At 33.3% G+C, this 20,692-nt stretch overlaps 1 protein-coding gene across 2 annotated transcripts in view; it reads right to left on the bottom strand.

The window, feature by feature from the left end:
• Positions 1 to 20,692, bottom strand: part of LOC141454075 (uncharacterized) — a 193,806-nt gene that overhangs the window by 121,331 nt on the left and 51,783 nt on the right. Inside the window, exon 1 of one of the 2 annotated variants that reach the window (XM_074127886.1) lies at positions 3,222 to 3,372. The exons of the other annotated variant lie outside the window; for it this stretch is intronic. Within the exon in view, the coding sequence (XP_073983987.1) occupies positions 3,222 to 3,372 (151 nt within the window). Of the gene's footprint in view, positions 1 to 3,221; positions 3,373 to 20,692 lie in introns of those variants that run through there. 2 annotated transcript variants of the gene reach the window in all.

Below are 20,692 nucleotides of genomic sequence, written 5' to 3'. Positions count from 1 at the left end.
ATAGCTGGGTGTATGTGAAGGTGCAATATATATGAGGTAGTGCTAGCTGTGAACGGAGTCTGGCTGTGGCTGTATAACTCAAACAAAAGCACACATTTAACCACCTTTGCGGGCCTCCCCCTTTGCCTATTTTGGGAATCACTGTGTTGGCGTTTGTTAGGCTGTGAAAGGGATCAAGGGATGGTGGCTTTACTCACTCAAAGCGAATAGCAGACTTTACCTTTCTATTCCGTGAAAGAGTAAGCCCTACATTCAGTATTACTGCATCCTACAAGAGGTGGATGTCAATACGAAATTCCCAGCGCATCCGCTGTTCATACAGGCGGAAACCCTTAAAAAACTACCAGTAATACCCTTTTCTACCCTGATTTTTTTTTTAAGTTTTCCTTTACTCCAAAGGGCCGGTAAGGCTCAGTATTTGATTTTTTGGAAAAGAAAAATCTTTCAAAAGCGCTTTCATACTCTTTTCTTTTTTAAAACCATTGAAATTTGCAAAAAAAAAAAAAATGAAGAAACTAAGGAAATAATTATACTTATCTACATACGTTCACATTGTAGAAACTGAAAATCGATTGGATAATGGACTACTAAATCGATTAGAAATGGAGAAAGTAGCTATTTCAGCGATAACCCATTTTAGATAAGACTATATCGATGATTAGTCCATCTGTTTACGACACAGCTACATAGCTATCTCTTGAATATCTCATTATTTAATAACAGCTTTCAAATATACTGACAGGTAGTTTCTATTTTTAAAATAATATCCAATAAATTCACAGTTTAAATTTGTGAAAATTAATTTAAAAAAATATACAGAGTGTCCCAAGCTATATGGATACAGGGTGTCCCAAGCTATATGGATAACGACTTTTTCTCGGAAACTAAGATAGCTAGAAAAAAACTTAAAAATACGTGTTCCCTAGTTTTTTGTTAGGAATCCAAATTTACTTTGCAAATTTTGTTCGGTGCTTCCAGAAGCGAGATACAGGCACCAACTTCATTTTTTCAAATGGGAAGGTGCGGTTTTTATTTCAGAAATGGATTCCTCTATTTTTTTAAAGAAAAATTTACTCGAACGGTTTTTTTCTGTGAGCGATATTTTACAAGTTATGAATGAAAACATGATTCTTATAAGAAATGTCAAAATGATAATATTATAACGGTTTTTTGATTGAATAAGAAGAAAAGTACTATTTTATTATAAATTTTACTCCTCATTAATATTACAGATCATGCTCGAACTGGCCTCTACCATTAGAGATGCATAGACATGCTCTTTCCTGCCAATTGCCCTTAATGCCAAAGAAATAGATTCGAATTTAACCGAGTTACAGGCATCTATTATTCTTTGCTTTAGTTCATCTACAGATGCAATCCTGGCTTGATTCTGATGCACCTAGATTTAGTAATGTTTTTAGATAAGCAGAAATAAGGAAAGAAAGAAAAAAGTTATGAATGATCTCCTTGTTTTTCGAGAATCCCCAAAGGAAATAGTCCGTAGGTGTCAAGTCCGGTGAGAGAGGTGGCCACTGAATCGCCCCCCCCCCGTGTCGATATAACACGCCCATCAAATTGCCTATCGAGATATCTCTTTCATGCCTGATGGTGTTCAGGTCGAATAACTCGAGCCGGCCTAGATCTTGACTTCGCCACCATAAGTGCTGCTACAAGCAAAACATGGGAGTCCAGAGTTTTGGCTTGCCTATCCGTTAATTGTGCCCAGTTTGAACAGATTCTTTAAAAAAAATAACGTAATTTTGACAGTAAACTTAAATTTGTTTTTCATATTTTAAATTACCATAACTTTTGAAAAACCTAACCAATTTCAATTTTTTTTTGTTTTTTTAAGAGCTCAAATACTATAAAAATATGCAACAAAAAATATAACGTTCCATTTGAAAAACAAAAGTTGGATGCTGTATCTCGAGATACAGGGGTTTAAAAAAATGGGTCAATCACTGAAAATAAACTAGACTAAAAATGATTAAATACGTGTTTTTTATTTTTCCGAAATTTCCCGCCGTTTAAAAAAAAAAGTGGGTGGAGCATATAACTCTGCTCACCCTGTATATAACTTCTTTTATTTTGTGAAAATATTCCGCTGAAAACAACAACCATATGAATTTAAAACTAAAAACTATTTAGAACAAAAAACTATGTTATTCACAATGGCCTGTTTAACTTGATGATTTACTCGTACATGAGTTGTTCGGTTAACGCAGATAAAGGAGACGTGTTTATGAACACCTAAACGAGAAAGATTAATAAAGTTTATCGAGATGGCCATAGAATCTGAAATCCGGAGTCCATTTGCTGCGAAAATCGTTTACATTCTAGCCGATCCAATCACTAGTGAGTAAAGAAAGGAACATCTATACCATCCTCTGATCTGTTATAAATGGTATCTAAGTGTGTAATTTTATTGACAATACCAGTATCGCAAGTAAAAGTTTATTTGAACGGCAGACAGGCGGAAATAGCTAATAGAGGCAGTTGCACTACCTTATTGAGAACGTCGTAATGGAGCAGCAATTGAAGTGTCAGTGTACATCACTCTAACACATAATATATTTATATGAAAATAAAAGCATTTTCGTGCAAATGTAATTTTAAAAAATAGAAATTAGGCTGAAAATAGTATGCCGTAATTTACAAAATTACATTTCGTCAGTAACTTGGCTAGTTATTTTCCAAAATCTTAATTACAAGTACCAATTTTTCGTTGTTTAGTTACAGTGGATATATCTTCTACAACAATCATGAATTTGCAAAACTTACTATAATAGAAAACTATCACGATTTTAACACTTCCTTTTTTGCAACTGTATTAGAAAGTTAGTTACAATTATAGAGTTGAAATTTAAAGGTATATTTAGCAATTGCCTGTATTTACTTCCTAATTAACTTGTAGTGAAATTGACAATAAGCGTGTCGTTGACAATTTGACAGGAAGAGAGAGAGTGTGTGGTTGAAACAGCGCAGCCGCGATACAGTCCGTTAATGACAGTACGCTGTTATAGTGACTGGGAGTTGTAAATGTACGTGACCGCAGTACAAATATACAGCCGTTCGTGTAATACTAATTCTCAACGACACTACAACAGCCAATATAAAGGCTAATCGAGTATTGAACTGTGTGTGGACAGTGCCCCAGTATACATGACCATCTCACCAGTATATACATATATACATACAAAACACTTAGTAGTAAATGTTACCTGAACGTGACATCTCGTCTGAAGCCGCTCTAATCTCACATAGACTACATTCTCTGTCTGACCTTGGATCTGAAGCGTGCAATAGATCATTTTTTTCTAAATGGAGAACTGGAGATAAGAGAATTATATCAGCAGCTCCTAATATAAACATGTTCCTAATTAAAGATTCGTTAAGGTGTATTTAAGCTCAGCGTCACAATTTGCACTTGTAAACTATCAATTAATAATAATATTATTCACAAGATAGCCTATGCTGGAAGGTTATATTGCTAGGCTAATTCGTGTAATTTTGTAATGCTTTAATTATATATAATTATGTATGTAACAGCTGTTTATTTAATCAGCTGTAGTTAGGCAGTTAGTTGTAGTGTATAGCTGTCCTGTGTTAGTATATTTATTAGCTGGTATTTTGTTGTACATATTTTTTTTTAATTTTCACTACGTAAATTTTAAAGAAAAATTACCTTTCTGTTAATATTAACAATAAAAAACTAGAAAGTTAAGCGATCTCATTTTGTTCTCAGTTTTTATTTGTTCTTTATCATTTGAAATTTGGTGTGAAACAGGCCAATTCCTTTTACAGCCAACTTCTTTCACACGATTACTATACTTCCTTAAGATGGGAGAAAGAGAAGTGAATAAGTCCAAGAAGAATTGAGGAAGAAGCAGCTTAACGTGCTTTCAAGACATTACCAAGGTAGAGTTCTTTAAAGAAATACATTTTATATCGCTAATTTTTATGCGTCGTAGCACGCTGACCGCTGATTTTTATACGTCGTAGCTCGCTACGACCGCTTTCAGACATCCATCCACCGTCTGAGGATTGATTAATTACTCAGTTCGGTGTAGAGAATCCCTCTTCAAACTATGTTTCTTATTTCAGCCAAGTATAATAGTGTTGAGACGGAAACATCTTGCATTGTGGATCTAACCACATTTTCAATAAGTAAAACCACCAAGAGCAGAGCTGTTGGCTTCTTTCACGCTAAACTGATTACTGTTTTGCTATTAACCAATTTCCTCACCTCATCTTCAAGCATCACGACTCCAGTTCAAAAGAAAATGTTCTTTTTAAGGGTTAAATGTTCTTCCATCTGATATGACTGATCATTGTTTCAAGATATTTTCTGCATGGTTAACCAAAATTATTTAGTCAACAATGTTTATGCAAAAAATGCTGTGGTAGAAAATCTAATAACTCTTGTTTAAAAAAAATTGTTGACTACATGACCATCCAAGTTACAAATAACAATGAAAAGATGACGCGGTTCTTGAACTAGTATTAGTTATTCTACTACAATTTTCTGTATTCCCATTACTTGTTTCGAACCAAGCGAGACCATTTTTTTGTAAAACTATGTAGAGCTAATTGTAATTTGTTACTATTGGAAAGTAAAGTAACTAATTCCAATGTGCTTAACATAGAATAACTAAACTAATTTCTAGAAGTTTATTTGTATAAATATATTTTAAAATTACAAATAGTACCAGGCGATTGCCACCAGGATAATCTTGGCATAAACGCCAAATGATCTGTGGCCTCATATAGACCTAGTAGCCACTTCTGTAACCTAGCCACTGTAGCCAACTGGTTTCTGCTAAGTTTAAAAGTGAACATCAATTTGAAAAATTACTCAAAATTAATATCACATAGACAATCAAGAAATTAATACAAATAAGTATAAGGACCACTACATGTATTCACAAAAATGTCGGTAAAATTCCTTCTCCACATCAGCATCAACTTGATCAGGTCAAGTTGAAGGAACCAAGTTTCTTCCTCTTAACCTCACGAAGGAAACCTGCTCTATCTAGCTGGAGGCGCTGGTACAAATAGAAATGTAAGAATTGATGCAGGAAATAAGCGGATTCTCCTTCTAGCTTCTTCTTCTGAGATCTATTAGTAAGAGGGTGCACAAAAAGACTCCGAGGCACTCTGAGCAATTTCTAGTTGTTTATTCCGGAAGTGCCAGAGGATATCGAAAGAAAAAAAAATACCATCATCTGTCCCTAGAACGGTCTAAAGCACAAGAAGAAAGAAGACTCAAGTCTCCCGCCTTACAACTATTTCGACAGCCAGAGTTGACTGTTCACTCTAGTATTTCCGCTAACATTCTACCAGTCACTTGAATCTATTATTCAGTCAGCATTGTGATTTACATAAAATATTAGGGTTATTGGAGTAGTGTACATCGTTACATCTACCGCTGTAACAACTCTTTGAAAACATCTCAGCTTCAGGAGAGAATCAATTTCCTGAGAATCAATAGAGGTTCTCATTATTGCTCGAACATTTCACAGAATAAAAAATCGAGGAAGTCAAAATTTAAAGTCTTCTCGGATAAGTTAGTACTTAAAAATATAGCAGGGCAGGTATTTCAAAGTTCATTCGTCAAGAAAATTAATGAAATATAATAGATATTGTCACCATTTATTTGAAAATAATAATGAAGAAGAAAACTTTCTTTTTAGTTTCCGGCAATGAAATCACTCAACTTACACACTTCCTTTATTAAAACTGTCCGGTAGGACAGTTGTATAAGGGTTGATCATCAAAAACTGCACGAAAAAGCGTAACTTTGAAAAACACCCAACTTTGACAATTTTTTTCTCTTTTTCTATAAAAGATAAAATTCCCAAATTTTCTTTATAATATAGGGCAAATCCTCCTTTATGACTGCAATTTTTTTGCAACAACCTAGATCTGATAGATTTTGAGAAAAAAGTTGCCGAAAATGTGCAAAAACGGCATTTTCAAAAATTGGTCTTGTTCTTGTTGTTGTTCTTCTTGTTGTTACCTTTTTTGTAAACAACGTAGCGCCTAAACGCGTGAACCGATTTTCATGAATGAGGTGTCATTCGTTTCGGAATGTTATGTAGATGTGCCTTTTGGGGGTCTCGACGCTGTACATGGAAAGGGAGAGGAGTTAGCCCCCTTTATGTAAGGCCCCCTCCAAAATTATTATCATTAATTACTCTGTAAATCTTAGCCCGATTTTGATAAAATTTGGTAGGATGACAGGGTTAGGGCTCCCCTACGTAACATTAAAGCGACGATCTGCTCTTATACTTGTTAAGGGGAAGTATAGCAATCGTTTCAAATTATCGAAACGTGAACCGATTTTCATGAATGAAGTGTCATTCGAATCGAAATTTTGTACAGATTTGCACTTTTAAAGTCTCGACGCTGTGCCTCATAAGGAGGGGAGTTTGCCCCACCCAAGTTAGGCCCTTTCTAAAACTATTATTACCAATATTTCTATAACGCTTAGTCCGATTTTGATAAAATTTAGCAAGAAGAAGTGGTTAAAGCTCCTTTACGTGGCTGTGAAGTGCCATCATGCTCTTACACCTACTAAGAGGAAGTACTGAAATCGTTAAAATTATCAATGAGTGAACCGATTTACATCAATGAATTGTCGTTCGATTCAAAATCTTTGCCTCTTCGCCTTTTAGGGAGAAGTACTGTAATCGCAGTTTATTTTTCTTACTCCTCTTAAAGGGAAGTACTGAAATCGCAGTTTAATTTTGCTATTTACGTACAAATTACCTTCCTATTTTATTCAAAACGCTTTCTCAAAAAAATTGTTATTGAGGATGGTTTGGGGGTCCGCAACTATAATAAGATCTCTCCAATGGTAGTAACTCCGACTTAACACCTTTTCAGGTTATAATGATAAAATTAAAATTTATTATTCCCAATTTTAAAAAATCTGTAAAGTAGATTTGTAACTTTGCAAAACATACAAAAGGAAAATCTATCCAAAAGGTACAAAAATCTCTTTAACAAAAACTTACAGTTTAAAAAGTTAAGTATAAGGGTTGATTAAACCCCAAAAGGTACACAAATCAGCAAGTACCCAACATTTCATTAATACTTCATTGATATTATTTTAAGTAATTTTACAGCATTAATTGTCATTATTATTTTTTTGAATTTATTAGATGTTTCACAGACCCTTATGCTGGCCAGTTCATTCATTTTCTTTTTCTTTCTTTTTATAATTTAAGTCGCGTCAACATCTAAGGTTATTGGCGCCCGGAGCTTTTTTCAGTGCACTGCCGGCCTCCGGACAGTGTTCTCTCGTTACAGACAACACTGTCCATCACCCGGACAGTGAGCTGTAAGAAGCTCTTAGAAAGAGAAAATCTAAGGGTCTGCAGCTGGATTCGAACCCGGAACCTCCACGTGGGAATCCAATACGCTAACAGCATAGCTAATCCCTTCCCTTTGTTCATTCATAATATTTTATTTTTTTGTTATAATTATGATAAAATGTATATTATATCTTCATAATTAAATAGGTACTTTATTTTAGCTTTATTCCAAATTATTCCTCTGATTTATCTTTATTATGCTCTTTATTCTGAGTAGTCACATGTATGTACGAGTATGTACATGCACGTTAAAGTAGAAAAAGACTAAGGTAGAGTCGGTTACTCTTTAAATTTGAATCACGGATTTAAAACAATATTTCAGTCTAGAATTCGTCTTTCCGAAGTATTTGTGAGCACAAATAACGCGTAGGTAATATCAAGTAAATTATTCAACAATAATTATTCATTTCTCAATTGTAATTTAATGTAGTCCCTCTAATTTTACTTATAGTAAAATACTGGAATAATTATGTTAGCTGTCATAAAAATATGCATATCTTATTTATCTTATATTCCAAATATATAATACTGTGGGAAGAATACCTAGATTGAGAATGTAATTGAAGAAAACTATATTATTTGCGATAAAGCCAGATTAATTATTACCTATTATTCTTAACGTTTGACTACTACATAAAGTAACAGTTACTTTAATCGAAGAATGAACTTAAACCGACGATTTTTATTTAAAAATAAAAATAAATAAATGAAATCATTGATGAATGTTGGTGTAAGCATTTTTTTTAAAAAAGTTTTTGAATTTTCTAGCCTCACATTTTTTTTTTTATTTTTTTTAATAAAGTTTTTATTTTTAACCTGTGATTAATAGTTTGTTGATTAGATATTACAGTCAATCTAAGTTAAATGGTGTTCTACTTGAACAAATATTTTGTAGATTAAAATGGCCAGCATAAGGGTCTGTGAAACATCTAATAAATTCAAAAAAATAATAATGACAATTAATGCTGTAAAATTACTTAAAATAATATCAATGAAGTATTAATGAAATGTTGGGTACTTGCTGATTTGTGTACCTTTTGGGGTTTAATCAACCCTTATACTTAACTTTTTAAACTGTAAGTTTTTGTTAAATATATATATAATTTCCAATAAGAAGCCAAGAAACAATATCTTGTTGTAAAGAAGGGAAAACTTCAGAAGTAACTTGAGACCATCACACCACTTCACAATTCCACAGTGGCCAGGGTCTGACACTGACACCATTTCCCACACATCAATAACTGATTTCTGACAACATATTGCATTTGTAGTTCTATCTAAAACGCTAGACGATGTGTTTATTTGATAAATAACTGAGATAGTGATACAGAAATGGGTATCAATTTGCAATAATATAAACAAAAATGAGTCAATTTGCAATAATATAAACAAATCTGAAGTGAACACAGTTTTACTAATTTTTAGCTTTAAATTTTCTTGAAACATATTTCAAAATATGAAGTAAAGTAATTGCCTATTTTTTGTTAGGCCAAATTAGGTGCCGTGGACGGAGGCGATTAGCAAACATAATTTACAATAAATTTCTCATATTAAACATTAAATAAAATCCAAGGCCCAGACCGGGAATCGATCCCACTAACCAACAACACATACTAGCTTTGTGGGCCTCGCCTCTAACCGCTCGGCTATCGTGGCGCATATGGGTATAGAGTAGAAAAATGTAAAATGATTAAGATTTTTTTCATTTATTTTCAGATTAATTGTTAGTTCATGTAAATACGCCGCCCAATTATTGTTTTGTTTTTTAATTATGTTCACCACTCACCTCAGACTTCCTCTTCTATATCTCTTTGCCCCTCACATACACACGTCAATTTGTAAAAAACACTTTTTCGCCTTCAGTAGATTTCAAAACGGAAATCTCTGGCGAAAGCTTGCGTCTAAAACTGTGCATGAATGCAGAGAACTTCCTATCTCGAAATAAACATATTTAGTTACAAACAATGAAAAGGTATTTTTTTGGCATATGTAAGTCTAATGAACAAAAAACACACCCAAACTCTGAGCCCGAAGTTGAGAGTAAAGTTACCAAAATAAAGAGAGTAAAACTTGTGTTACAGAAACAAGTGTAAAACTAACTCAATTGTCGAGAGAAAGGAATACGATCTATGTTGGCAGCATGGCGGAAAAAGTAAGCCTTCAGGATCATGAGAGGACCCAGTGATGTATTGCTGCTCCCTTAGGTGGAGCATTCACAATTGCCCAGGAACGCTTGCACAGTATAAGGGCTTAAGTAGTGGATGGTTTGGCTCGTTCGCAATTCTCAAAGCAGAGTTCTACATGTCAACTGTCTCTTGAGGCACAGTATTCTGGGTAAATGTTTACGCGTTAGACTTAGATGCTAGCGAGGCGTTTGAAGGAAGCTCATTCAGCTCTAGAATAACTAAAATTATCTTCAACAGGCGATTATTATAGAATAATTTTCTATTATAATTAAAGCTAGATTTATGCCTAATTTTCTTTTTATTGATTCTTTTAAAAAGTTGATTCCGGCCCTTCAATCAATCTTCAGTATTATTTCTAAAGATATGATACAATAGGGCTAATGGTTATTTGATGTCATTATTTAGAAATTTTATACAATACTATTTTAAAATTGCATCTAGTTTAACAATCGCATGTCAATTTTCATTTACAAACGATGCAAGTATTTTGCTGCGTGTTAATGAAGTTTTTTAAACAAGTATGTTTAAATCAGATAATCTTTAATAAAGTGATTATATGCTGATTGAAATGGGTAACTTACAAATTATATCGCAGTAATTGTTTTTTTAGTATTTCGTAGATTAAATTTAAACTTTGTTCTTTTAAAATGTAATTAAAGGTTAGATTGTTCGTAGGTTGTGTTGTTAATAAAGAAGTCATTTAACATTCTAACGTTTAGAATACCATATGGTTACCGGGGCTTTAGAGTTTTTAAAAGGAACATTAAAAGAACAAAGAAGGTATGGGAAAAAAGAGAAGAAGAAACAAGACTAAGTTTCGAGGAACACATGGTATTTTAAATGTCTAATATATGATAAACAATATCTAACTGAATAGGTGAGCCAGAATTAATTAAAAATCTCAAGCTCCATTCTAGAGGAATTCATTCTCGAAGTGTTTTGGACTTGAAATAATGAAATATATATTCATAAAAGTGGTACTTATGAAAGTAGGCTTTACTGAAAAACTTGAAATTGCAACACAAATTATTTCCTTTAATACTGGGTTTGTGGTGAGTTCAACTCCTCTCTCAGAACTGCGTACTCAAGAATTCTCTCCCAGTCTTTCTCTCTTGGCCTATAAACCAAGTATCTCAAATCAAAAAGAACACCGAAACTTTCTTATTACGTTCTGATGCAATCGCATAACCGCTTATTGTTTCAGTTATTATTTTTTAAAAACTATTTCCACCAAAATGACACCAACCATTTTTCGAGAGTGTTTCGAATGAAGAAGAGAAGAGTTTCGATTTTGCTTTGTAGAAGTTATTTTATTGTTCACCTCATCAATTAAACAACAGAGTAAAAAAAAAAAAAAAAAAAAAGGTGGATAAACTGAGTTTTGCTTTAACTGTGAATGGTAAATGAAATTGACGTAACAAAAAATGTGAATCGTCACGAAGAGGGGTTCTTTCAGTTTTCACGAAAAAGACACTCTTTAAACTTAGCACTAATCATTATTATGTTCACGTACGAAGACGGTAACTTCCGATTGGAACTTTCTCCTTCGGAAAATTCATTCTGGGAATAGACTTTTCGAAGTGCCGTTTCACAGACTTTTATGCGTCACAATAATTTGTTGGTTTATACATTCGCTTGTATAAAAATAAAACGAAAATAAACCTAATTGAAAATAATAACTACATTTCCTTGGCTAAGATGGGCACTTTGCTGTACACAAAATGTTCTATGATTAAGTAATTGCTCGCGATACATTTATGTAAAGCAGATTAGTTCTGAAGTAGTCGAGCCTTCTAATTTTGTCATCATATTAGTCTCGTGAGTCATGTATGTTTACAGAGTTTATTGTGCGAATGTGAGGGGATAATTCACTTAAAAATTACAGAGAACATACAAATTATAGGGAATTATGTTATGATTCAAGATCAACATTTAATGAAATTGCTTAACAATTTTTCACTTTTCAACTTCATCGCTTCAAATTGAGATGTATTAAAAAGTTTAGAAAATAAAGTTCCGGCCGAATAATACGTAAAGAAAATATTCTAAGGTAACGGAAGTGATGCTCCAATTATAATCGATAGGGAAGCCATTATTGTTATTTTGAAAATGTATTTTTTCTGATAAAATATCGAAAACGCAAGTCTAATTCTGTAGAACAGTATTTCCGTTTTATAGATATTTTGTTTATTGAAAAAGTTTGCATAGGACCACACTGCTACTTATCTACTACTTATCCCCAGCAAAAATAAATGAAATAAAGCAACATTTTTATAGATTTAACAGAAATTTTCACAATTAAATATGTTTTTAAAAAAATTTTAATCACATTATCAACTATATGTAGAGTATATAAGTAGATAAATATTACTAATTGATTAGGTCAATTCCGGACAGTAAAGTCTCCTGAAGGACAACATCTTCCAGTATTGTGATCATGGTATGGACAACTTAAAGGTACTTTTCCCAAGTTTTACAAACTTGAACCAAGTTATCTAACTTCTGCAGCAGTTCTTGTACTTCCGTTCAAATACAATAACCGCAAAGGTGAGCCAAGCTGTCTAAACTTCCACCAAACTAACTCTCAAAAGGTGACAGGGTTAACTTGGAGGAAATTTTGATGTGTTAGTAATTATATCTGGCAAAACTGTTTTACTAAAAAATTGCAGAATACTCGTATATATAACTATCAACAGTTAATATACTCCCAGCACGAAATAGTACTTACTAATCTCTAACCGTAATTACAGTTTTTCTTACAATAAATGCAATTCTATATTGCGATCGCCACAAATAAAAATATAGAAAGTTAAATTTTAGAGAATTAAAAATTCGTGCAAATTTGAAACCTACTTATTTATCTCTTTTCGCATTTATCAGATATCAATGATTCACCCAATTTTCAAACCTTTATATCTCTTTTCGTATTCTTCAGATTTGAATGAATTCTTTACTGAATTGTAGTGAAAAGTGAGCTTCATAACTGGTATAAATAGTTATGTTTTGGTATTAATAGTTAATGAGATATTGATACTTAAAATTTAGACCCTTTCGAAATCGTTTACAAATCCCTAAATTTTAAACCTTTATAATTCGTTTCGTATTGTACAGATTTGAATGAATTCTTTACCATATTGTAGAGAATAGTTTCCTGTATAACTGGCATAAATTGCAATGTTGTATTCACAATAGTTAATGAGATATAGAAGGTTAAATTTTGGAGGTTTTGAATTCCCCTAATTATTAAACCTTTATATCTCTTTTCGTATTCTTCAGATTTGAATGAATTCTTTACTGAATTGTAGTGAAAAGTGAGCTTCATAACTGGTATAAATAGTTATGTTTTGGTATTAATAGTTAATGAGATATTGATACTTGAAATTTAGACCCTTTCAAAATCGTTTACAAATCCCTAAATTTTAAACCTTTATAACTCGTTTCGTATTTATCAGATTTTAATGAATTCTTTACCATATTGTAGAGAATAGTTTGCTGTATAACTGGCACAAATTGCAATGTTCTATTCACAATAGTTAATGAGATATAGAAGGTTAAATTTTGGAGGTTTTTGAATTCCCTTAATTTTTAAACCTTTATATCTCTTTTCGTATTCCTCAGGTTTGAATGAATTCTTTACTGAAAAGTAGTGAAAAGTGAGCTCTATAACTGGTATAAATGGTTATGTTCTAGTAATAAAAGTTACTTAGATATTGATACTTAAATCTTAGAATAGTTTGCTGTATAACTGGCATAGATTGCAATGTTCTATTGATAATGAATACTGAATGCTGAATCCTATAAAAACGTTTTGAGAGGTTCCAGTCATTGCTGGAAATCTTCAGGAATTATGACTTGGCTTGATCTCATGAAATGATCGCGCGCCTTGCAGAATCTCGATACGGCTTCTTGCATTATCAGCCTGGAACATGAAAAAGGGAGCTCGAGCTGCAGGGTGACTGGATAAATTGGTGTAGGAGGTAAGTAAACTAATAAATCATCTAAAACGTGTACTGATCAAATACAAATGTCAAATGGTCAGAAAGGAAACTTGCTAATATTAAGAATAACACTGGCTGAAATAGAACAACTTTCAAAACGCTAACATTGCATTCGGCTGGATGACAATCGTAAACTGCATGCCATAAAAATAAAATTTACTTCTCAGAATGAAATAAATTTTTAAGCCAGAGGCTATAAAAGTGGAAGAAAAAAAACAGAAAGCCTTGTACTAGATTATTATACAGTGCCATATTATGTATATAAGTATATATTTGATGATACATACAATAACAGAACTATAAAGTTCTAAGAGTGACGATTCTGTGTATGGATTGTTGCCAAAAATTATGTTTAAAATAGCCAATATACTCATTAAGTGAACGTTTCTATAAAAATGGCATCTCTTAGTTATTATTTTGTATGAGCTTTAAATAATTTAAATTAGTTACAAAAAAAACCCTAAAATGAAACCTCACATCATGTTTTCATAATCCAGTCTAACATATGCACATCAAGGTCCTAAGCTTTGAATCTGTGGCTGCTTACTTGAGGTGCTTTTCTTTTCATCGTTTTCTGAAGTAGGATTTCGTTCTTAATGAAATACGAGTATATGGTTGTTAACACGAAGACGATTTATTATTGAGTGCAGTGCAAGAAAAACGATGCTTTTAAGGGCAGCATGAACCCCATTTTTCCTGAAGAACCTTCGGTTCTGAACCTTTCAAAGCTTCAGAGTTTGGAATACAAGAAAACCGTGTGAAGAAGTTCAAAAGAAGCCAAGAGAACTTTATTCCAAATTCTGCAGGTAAGAGTCTGGTACTGAGACTATTGTAGAACAAAGTATGTCTAGAGGAAGTTCAAACAAAAAGGGATGAATGTACTAAACAATCAAAGTAACGGATGTTGTGATATTTTATTTGTATGCCTATAGTAAATTAATATTCTTTAATGAGTTACCTGTCGAGACAACCACAGGTTTTTTTTTTGGTGTCCAAGGCAACCGTTACAAGGTCAGGACTCTTGTTTTGCGTTTGTAAACAAGGGGGGAGCTGATTTATTCTTGGACGCATTCCGACTCTGCAGTCAGCCATTAAAAACGAAAAGAAGCGCTTTCGATTTCTAACCTAATTAATGTTAAAAATAAGAGATGTATAATTAATTGTTATTAACATTTAGTTAAAATGAAGAGATTAAGACTATTTTTTGTAAAATTAAATTATTTATGTGACCTGAAATAAATATTTATTGTATATTAAATTAAATAAAAGTATTTTAATAAGTTCTGATGTGAAATACTCATGCATCAAGGCGCCACAGTAGCCGAGCGGTTAGAGGAGAGGGCTACAAAGCCATCTGTATTGAGGTACTAGGTTCGATTCCCCAGTCCTAGGCCTTATATTTTATTTAATAGTTTATAAAAAATTTATGGTAAAGTATGTTTGCTAGTTACCTCCATCCACACCTAAATTTAGTAGTTGGACGTTAAAGCATGACTGAAAAAATTGGCATTACTTTACTCATGCAATCTTCTGACTATGAATTTCATGAAAATTTTCAATCTTTATTTTCTGAATGAAGTCAACCCTATTCCCTTCCCCAGAAGTGAACAAAAACCAATTTTAATAAAAGTAATCACTAGGGAACGGATTCGTATGTATTTACATATTTTTTTCTAGGCAATTTACAGACGTTTTTCAACTTGAAGTATTCATACTGACACTTTTTAAGCCGTTTGAGTCTACTTTTATTTCACATATTTCCACATATTTGGATGTTATCGCATATTTATACATATTTGATTAAAATAAATAAATATTTCTACATATTTAATCAAAATATGTACATATTTTTCATTTTGGGCATATTTTCATAATTGGGAGGTGGTTGACAGGAACTGTGAACCACAGACTGTAGGGCTGTGAATCACAGTGGGTACAATGGTTAATGTAATTTACACAGAATGCTGCTAAACAGTGACGGGCACTTGTTAGTTCTTTGAAGTTGTCTGACGTTGCCTGTTCTTTCAGCTCGTTCGTTGAAGTGTCCAATTCATTTCGTTCGGTCACTTAGTGTATTCTTTTTTGGGTGAAATGCCACGAACATCGGCCTCAAACAAACAACTGGTTGCTAAATATCTTCGCGAGTTTCCAGCAGAACTTTTTCGAAGTGATGGAGACATTTTGTACTGCACAGCTTGAGACAAGCGCGTTTCTTGCTCTCAACGTTCCCAAGTCACCCAACATATTGCCACCGGATCGCACCTAGAGAATAAAAACAGAAAGAAAGAGAGGACGTCCTATCAAGCCTTCCTTACATCTTCATCATCAAGTAAGTCTACTCTGAGTACAGATCTGTGTCGGGCTTTGGTTAGAGCAGATATCCCTTTCCACAAACTTAAAAATCCTCATTTCAAAGGATTCTTAGAGACCTATATGAGGAAAAAAATGCCTGACGAGAGCACTCTGCGGAAAAACTACCTGGAAGATATCTATAAAGATACACTAACCAAAATTCGAGAACATATCAAAGATGAACCGATTTGGGTGTCAATTGATGAAACCACTGACGTTGAGGGCAGGTATATTGCCAATGCAGTTATTGGAAAACTTGACAGTGATGCTGATGTGGATTCAAAGCCATTCCTTTTGAACTGTGAGGTTCTCGAAAAATGCAATCATTCCACCATTTCACGATTCTTCGATGCCTCAATGCATATCCTATGGCCCAGTGGAGTTTTGAACGAAAAAGTTCTTTTGTTTCTCTCTGATGCTGCCCCCAACATGGTCTAGGCTGGGCAATCTATTCAGGTATTTTATCCTAAGATAATTCATGTGACGTGTATTGCTCATGCCTTGCATCGAGTAGCAGAAACTGTCCGATCTTTGTTCAGTGACGTAGATTCCTTTATCTCCTCGGTTAAAAAAGTGTTCTTAAAAGCACCAAGTCGCATTAAAATGCTAAAAGATCTCTATCCAGACTTGTGCCTTCCACCAGAACCAATATTGACAAGATAGGGTACTTGGCTGGAAGCAGCTCAGTATAACTATGAAAACTACAATAAAATCAAGAATGTCCTTTCACATCTCGAAGACGAAGCAGTAGCGATAAATACAGCCAAGTCTTTATTCGAGAAACCTAATTTAAGGAACGACCTTGCATTCATTTCTGACAATTGCGTATTTCTTGCACAAGCCATTACCCAACTTGAATCCCAAAATGTTCGACTGACAGAAAACGTGTCCAACGTAAAAAAAAGTCATCGAAAAGGTGGAAGGAATACCTGGGAGTAAGGGAGATCTGATCAGATCAAAACTGGTAGAAGTACTGAGCAAGAACAAAGGGTGGGAGACCATCTGCCAGATTTCTGATATTATCAGTGGAACAGAAGTCACCTCAGAACATCGTGTACCCTTTACAACCAACGAGATAACTTCTTTCAGCAAGGCACCTATAACATCTGTATATGTTGAACGATCTTTTAGTCGTTACAAGTCCATCTTACGCCCAGATCGTCGTCACTTTACGTTCCAACATTTGAAATTTCATGTGGTTGCAAACAATTTCGAAGAGTGAAGTTTTCAAAATTGAACATTTAACACATCTTTTTATAAATAGTAAAAATGTTCTTTGTTGTATAAATCATTGTAACTTGTAAAAACAAATTATTTTGTTCCTAATAAATTATTATAAATTGTAAAAATGTTCTTTTCTTGTATAAATAATTATAACTTGCCCCCCCCCCCAAAATTCCATTTTCATACAAAAAATGTCCATTTTACTTAAATATTCCAGAAAATATTTTAAGAAAATCACATATTTTCCACATAATTGACGAAAATAAATGCATATTTTAATTAAATATTTGGCGTTTTTAAATACATAAAAATCCGTTCCTTAGTAATCACAAATGTCTATCTACAGTTTTAACTGTACATGGTAATATTTAAGGGAATAGGATCGTATATTATACTAAACGTAACTTTAATGGAGGAAAACCCTGATCAGGACCAAATTATAGATTTAGAGTTTTAATTTTCGTTTTTGAGATTTATAGTTCACGCGCATACTATTTTCTAAAAAACATTGTTTATCACTCAAGGATCTTCTAGACTCTAGAATCTAGAGGATATATCCGGTAAAATATCATTTTTGGAAATTCGCAAGATCGCGTTATTCTCTCAAGCTGATACTAAAATAAATAAATACAATTATTCTCTAAATGAAATATTGTGACAAAGAAAATGCTCCTTTTAATCATTTAACACACTGGTTCCCAAAGTGGTCCCTACGGACCCCCAGGGGTCCCCGGTATCATTCAGGGGGTCCGTGGAAAATTAAAATTGATTTTGGGGTCCCTGAACAACGTCAGGGGGTCCGCGCAAGGTTCAATATAAAAAAATAACTGTGATCCATTTTTATTATTATGGAAATTAGAAACTAACAAGGTGACCAATTAAATTTAATCATATTAAAAGCGTAATATCTGCGTTTGTTGCAAAAAGTTTTCTGTAAAAACAAAACTTGGGAAGAGGAGAACGTTCTCAGTTTCCAAATCTTTCGAAATTGCAAAACAGAGATGTAGATTTGGTAGCTTTCTGTCAACACTTAACGGCTCTTCATGCAGACCTGAACCAAAGATTACTCGTAGGGATTTGCGGTTGCTACTCACAAACACTGAGCCGGATATACATAAACTCATAACATCTCATCACGTTCAACCAAATTATTATTTTTTTTTAAATTTTATTTTAAACAAAAGTTATAATTTCAATAAATACTTCTTCAACAAAATGTTTTTTTAAATTTGTAATTTTTATACTATGCATTTATGTAGCTTTTTCACTTGGGGTCCGTGGGCAAGTTTTGACTATACAAAGGGGTCCAGAGACAAGTTATGACTATAAAAAGGAGTCCAGAGGCAAGTTTTGACTATAAAAAGGGGTTCAAAGGCAAGTTTTGACTATACAAAGGGGTCCATGGGCAAGTTTTGACTATAAAAAGGGGTCCATAGGCAAGTTTTGACTATACAAAGGGGTCCATGGGTCAGAAAAGTTTGGGAACCACTGATTTAACAGTTTATCTCAAAAAAAAAAAAAAACTATAAAAAACTAGCGATAGTTTTTGTCAATACATTTTTTTATAAGCGCATTAGAATGGTCTTCAACTGAGAGGTAAAGAAAATAGAAACATAAAATGGCGCTAGTACTGGTGATCTTCACTATTTCCTATCAGGTTAGTTTTAAACTAAAAATAAAAAAATATACGATTGATTAAGAATTCAATTATTTCTTCAATAACGCTTTGTATTCCTACTTCGATATCGCTAACGATGGTAGCAGTGGATGAAACACAAAATAAAAGAAAGGGTAAAGCTATGTGGTTAGTGCACTGGCTTCACACGTAGACGTTCCAGATTCTAGCCCAGCTCGCTTTCCCATCGATTTTTCTGTTTTAGGAGCCTTTTCAGCTGATTGTCAAACAACGGATACAGTTTTCTGTAAAGTAAGAACTCTATTCGGCGCTCGGCAGAGTAATGACCAGAGGATATTGACCGTAAAAAATATTAAATAAAAACCGCTTGTGTTCTGGATGTGCCGAAGAGAGGTACTTCAGTTCAAAGCGTTGATAAAGAGGCTGAACTGTAAAAGTTTAATTAATTAATGGCCCTACAATATTCGCCATGCTTTGTAAAATGACTATGTCAATGTGCAGCGGTTCCATTTCCTAAGAGCCCTGTAAAATGCCGCGGTAAAATTGGAATTAAATTAAAAAAGTTTATTAATTTATTATTTTTTTCTTCTAATCAGTCGAAATAAAGTAAAGTAACTGCCTGTTTTTTAAGGCAGGCTTTAAATCCAACTGCCCAATTAGGTGTCGTGGACGGAGGCGACTAGTAAACATACATTACTACAAAGTTCTCATATTAACCATTAAATAAAATTCAAGGCCTAAGACCGGAAATCGAACCCATTGCCAACAATACATATTAACTTTACAGCCCTTGCCTCTAACCTTTCGGCTATCGTGAAGCCTCATCTAAAGAAGAATTGTAATGTCCAAAGCGCTTGAAATGTAGACTAGTTTTGATGCCGCAAAACATTGCTGGTAAAATGACAGAACTGGAATGATCAGATCAATACTTAAACTGGATTGAGCCTTCTTTTGTGTGGTGCGGCTTTGATGTTAGCTTTTAGCATCATCTTGGGGCCTTTAGGCGCCCTATTGAGGCTACCTAAGGTGAAACTTCACCCAGGAAATCTCATTTTCGTTCACAGTTCTTTCTTCTTACTTCAGAGGCTTGCGGAAGATTGTGATTTGGTCTATGCAAGATGGTCTGCCCTTTAACCATTAAAACGGTAGTAGTTCTCTTTACTGCAGAAGTCGTGCCAGATATTTGTTTCTCACTCAAGATATTTTATTGCCAGATTATGTTTATTTCACCGGAATATCATTTTTGTGATTATACTATCAGTGCGCACAAATTAGTTTCTCTTAAAATTTTTAGTAATTACCATAATCATTTTTATTGATATCATCCGAAATGACAATTTGGATTCTTAGTCAATCCAAATCATTTGCACAGTACATGTATTTATTTGACTGAATTTCTGTCTAAGGTATTTGACCTTGAATGATAAACAGTATTGTTGAAGCTATTCTGGCGTATTTATTTATATTGATAAAATAAAATAATTAATGTTCTAAGAAAAAGAAAATATTGCGTTTTGGCGAATACAAAAAAAATACAGAATGTAAATAGTGACCAGTCAATTGTTTATAAAATATGTTGGACAACAAAAGACAATTAATAAAAAAAAAGTTATCTTTTTTTTTACAAACAACTCCGTTCATTTTGATCAATTGATGTGCTCACTGTGGCCTCTACATTCCAACCAACTCTCAAATTCCTTTAATCATTAAATTCTTTCTATTCATTCACATAATAAACTTTATATTATTAAATGCACAGTTCTGACTTAATTTGTTAGTTTTCTTTTGAGGAATTTATCAATTTGTTTTGAGAAAGCTTTTTTCAATTTATTTATTTGATTAAATTTGCTAGAAGATTTATTGCAATTCTCTTAGTTCTAAGTTAGAAACGTTTCTTCGTGTTTCGAAATCTAAATT

Source organism: Rhodnius prolixus, unplaced genomic scaffold (genome assembly GCF_049639745.1).
Source record: "Rhodnius prolixus isolate KJV_2025 unplaced genomic scaffold, Rpr scaffold_1, whole genome shotgun sequence".
NCBI lineage: Eukaryota > Metazoa > Arthropoda > Insecta > Hemiptera > Reduviidae > Rhodnius > Rhodnius prolixus.
Note: the sequence above shows the minus strand (reverse complement) of the source record. Positions and strands in the feature narration are given on the sequence as shown.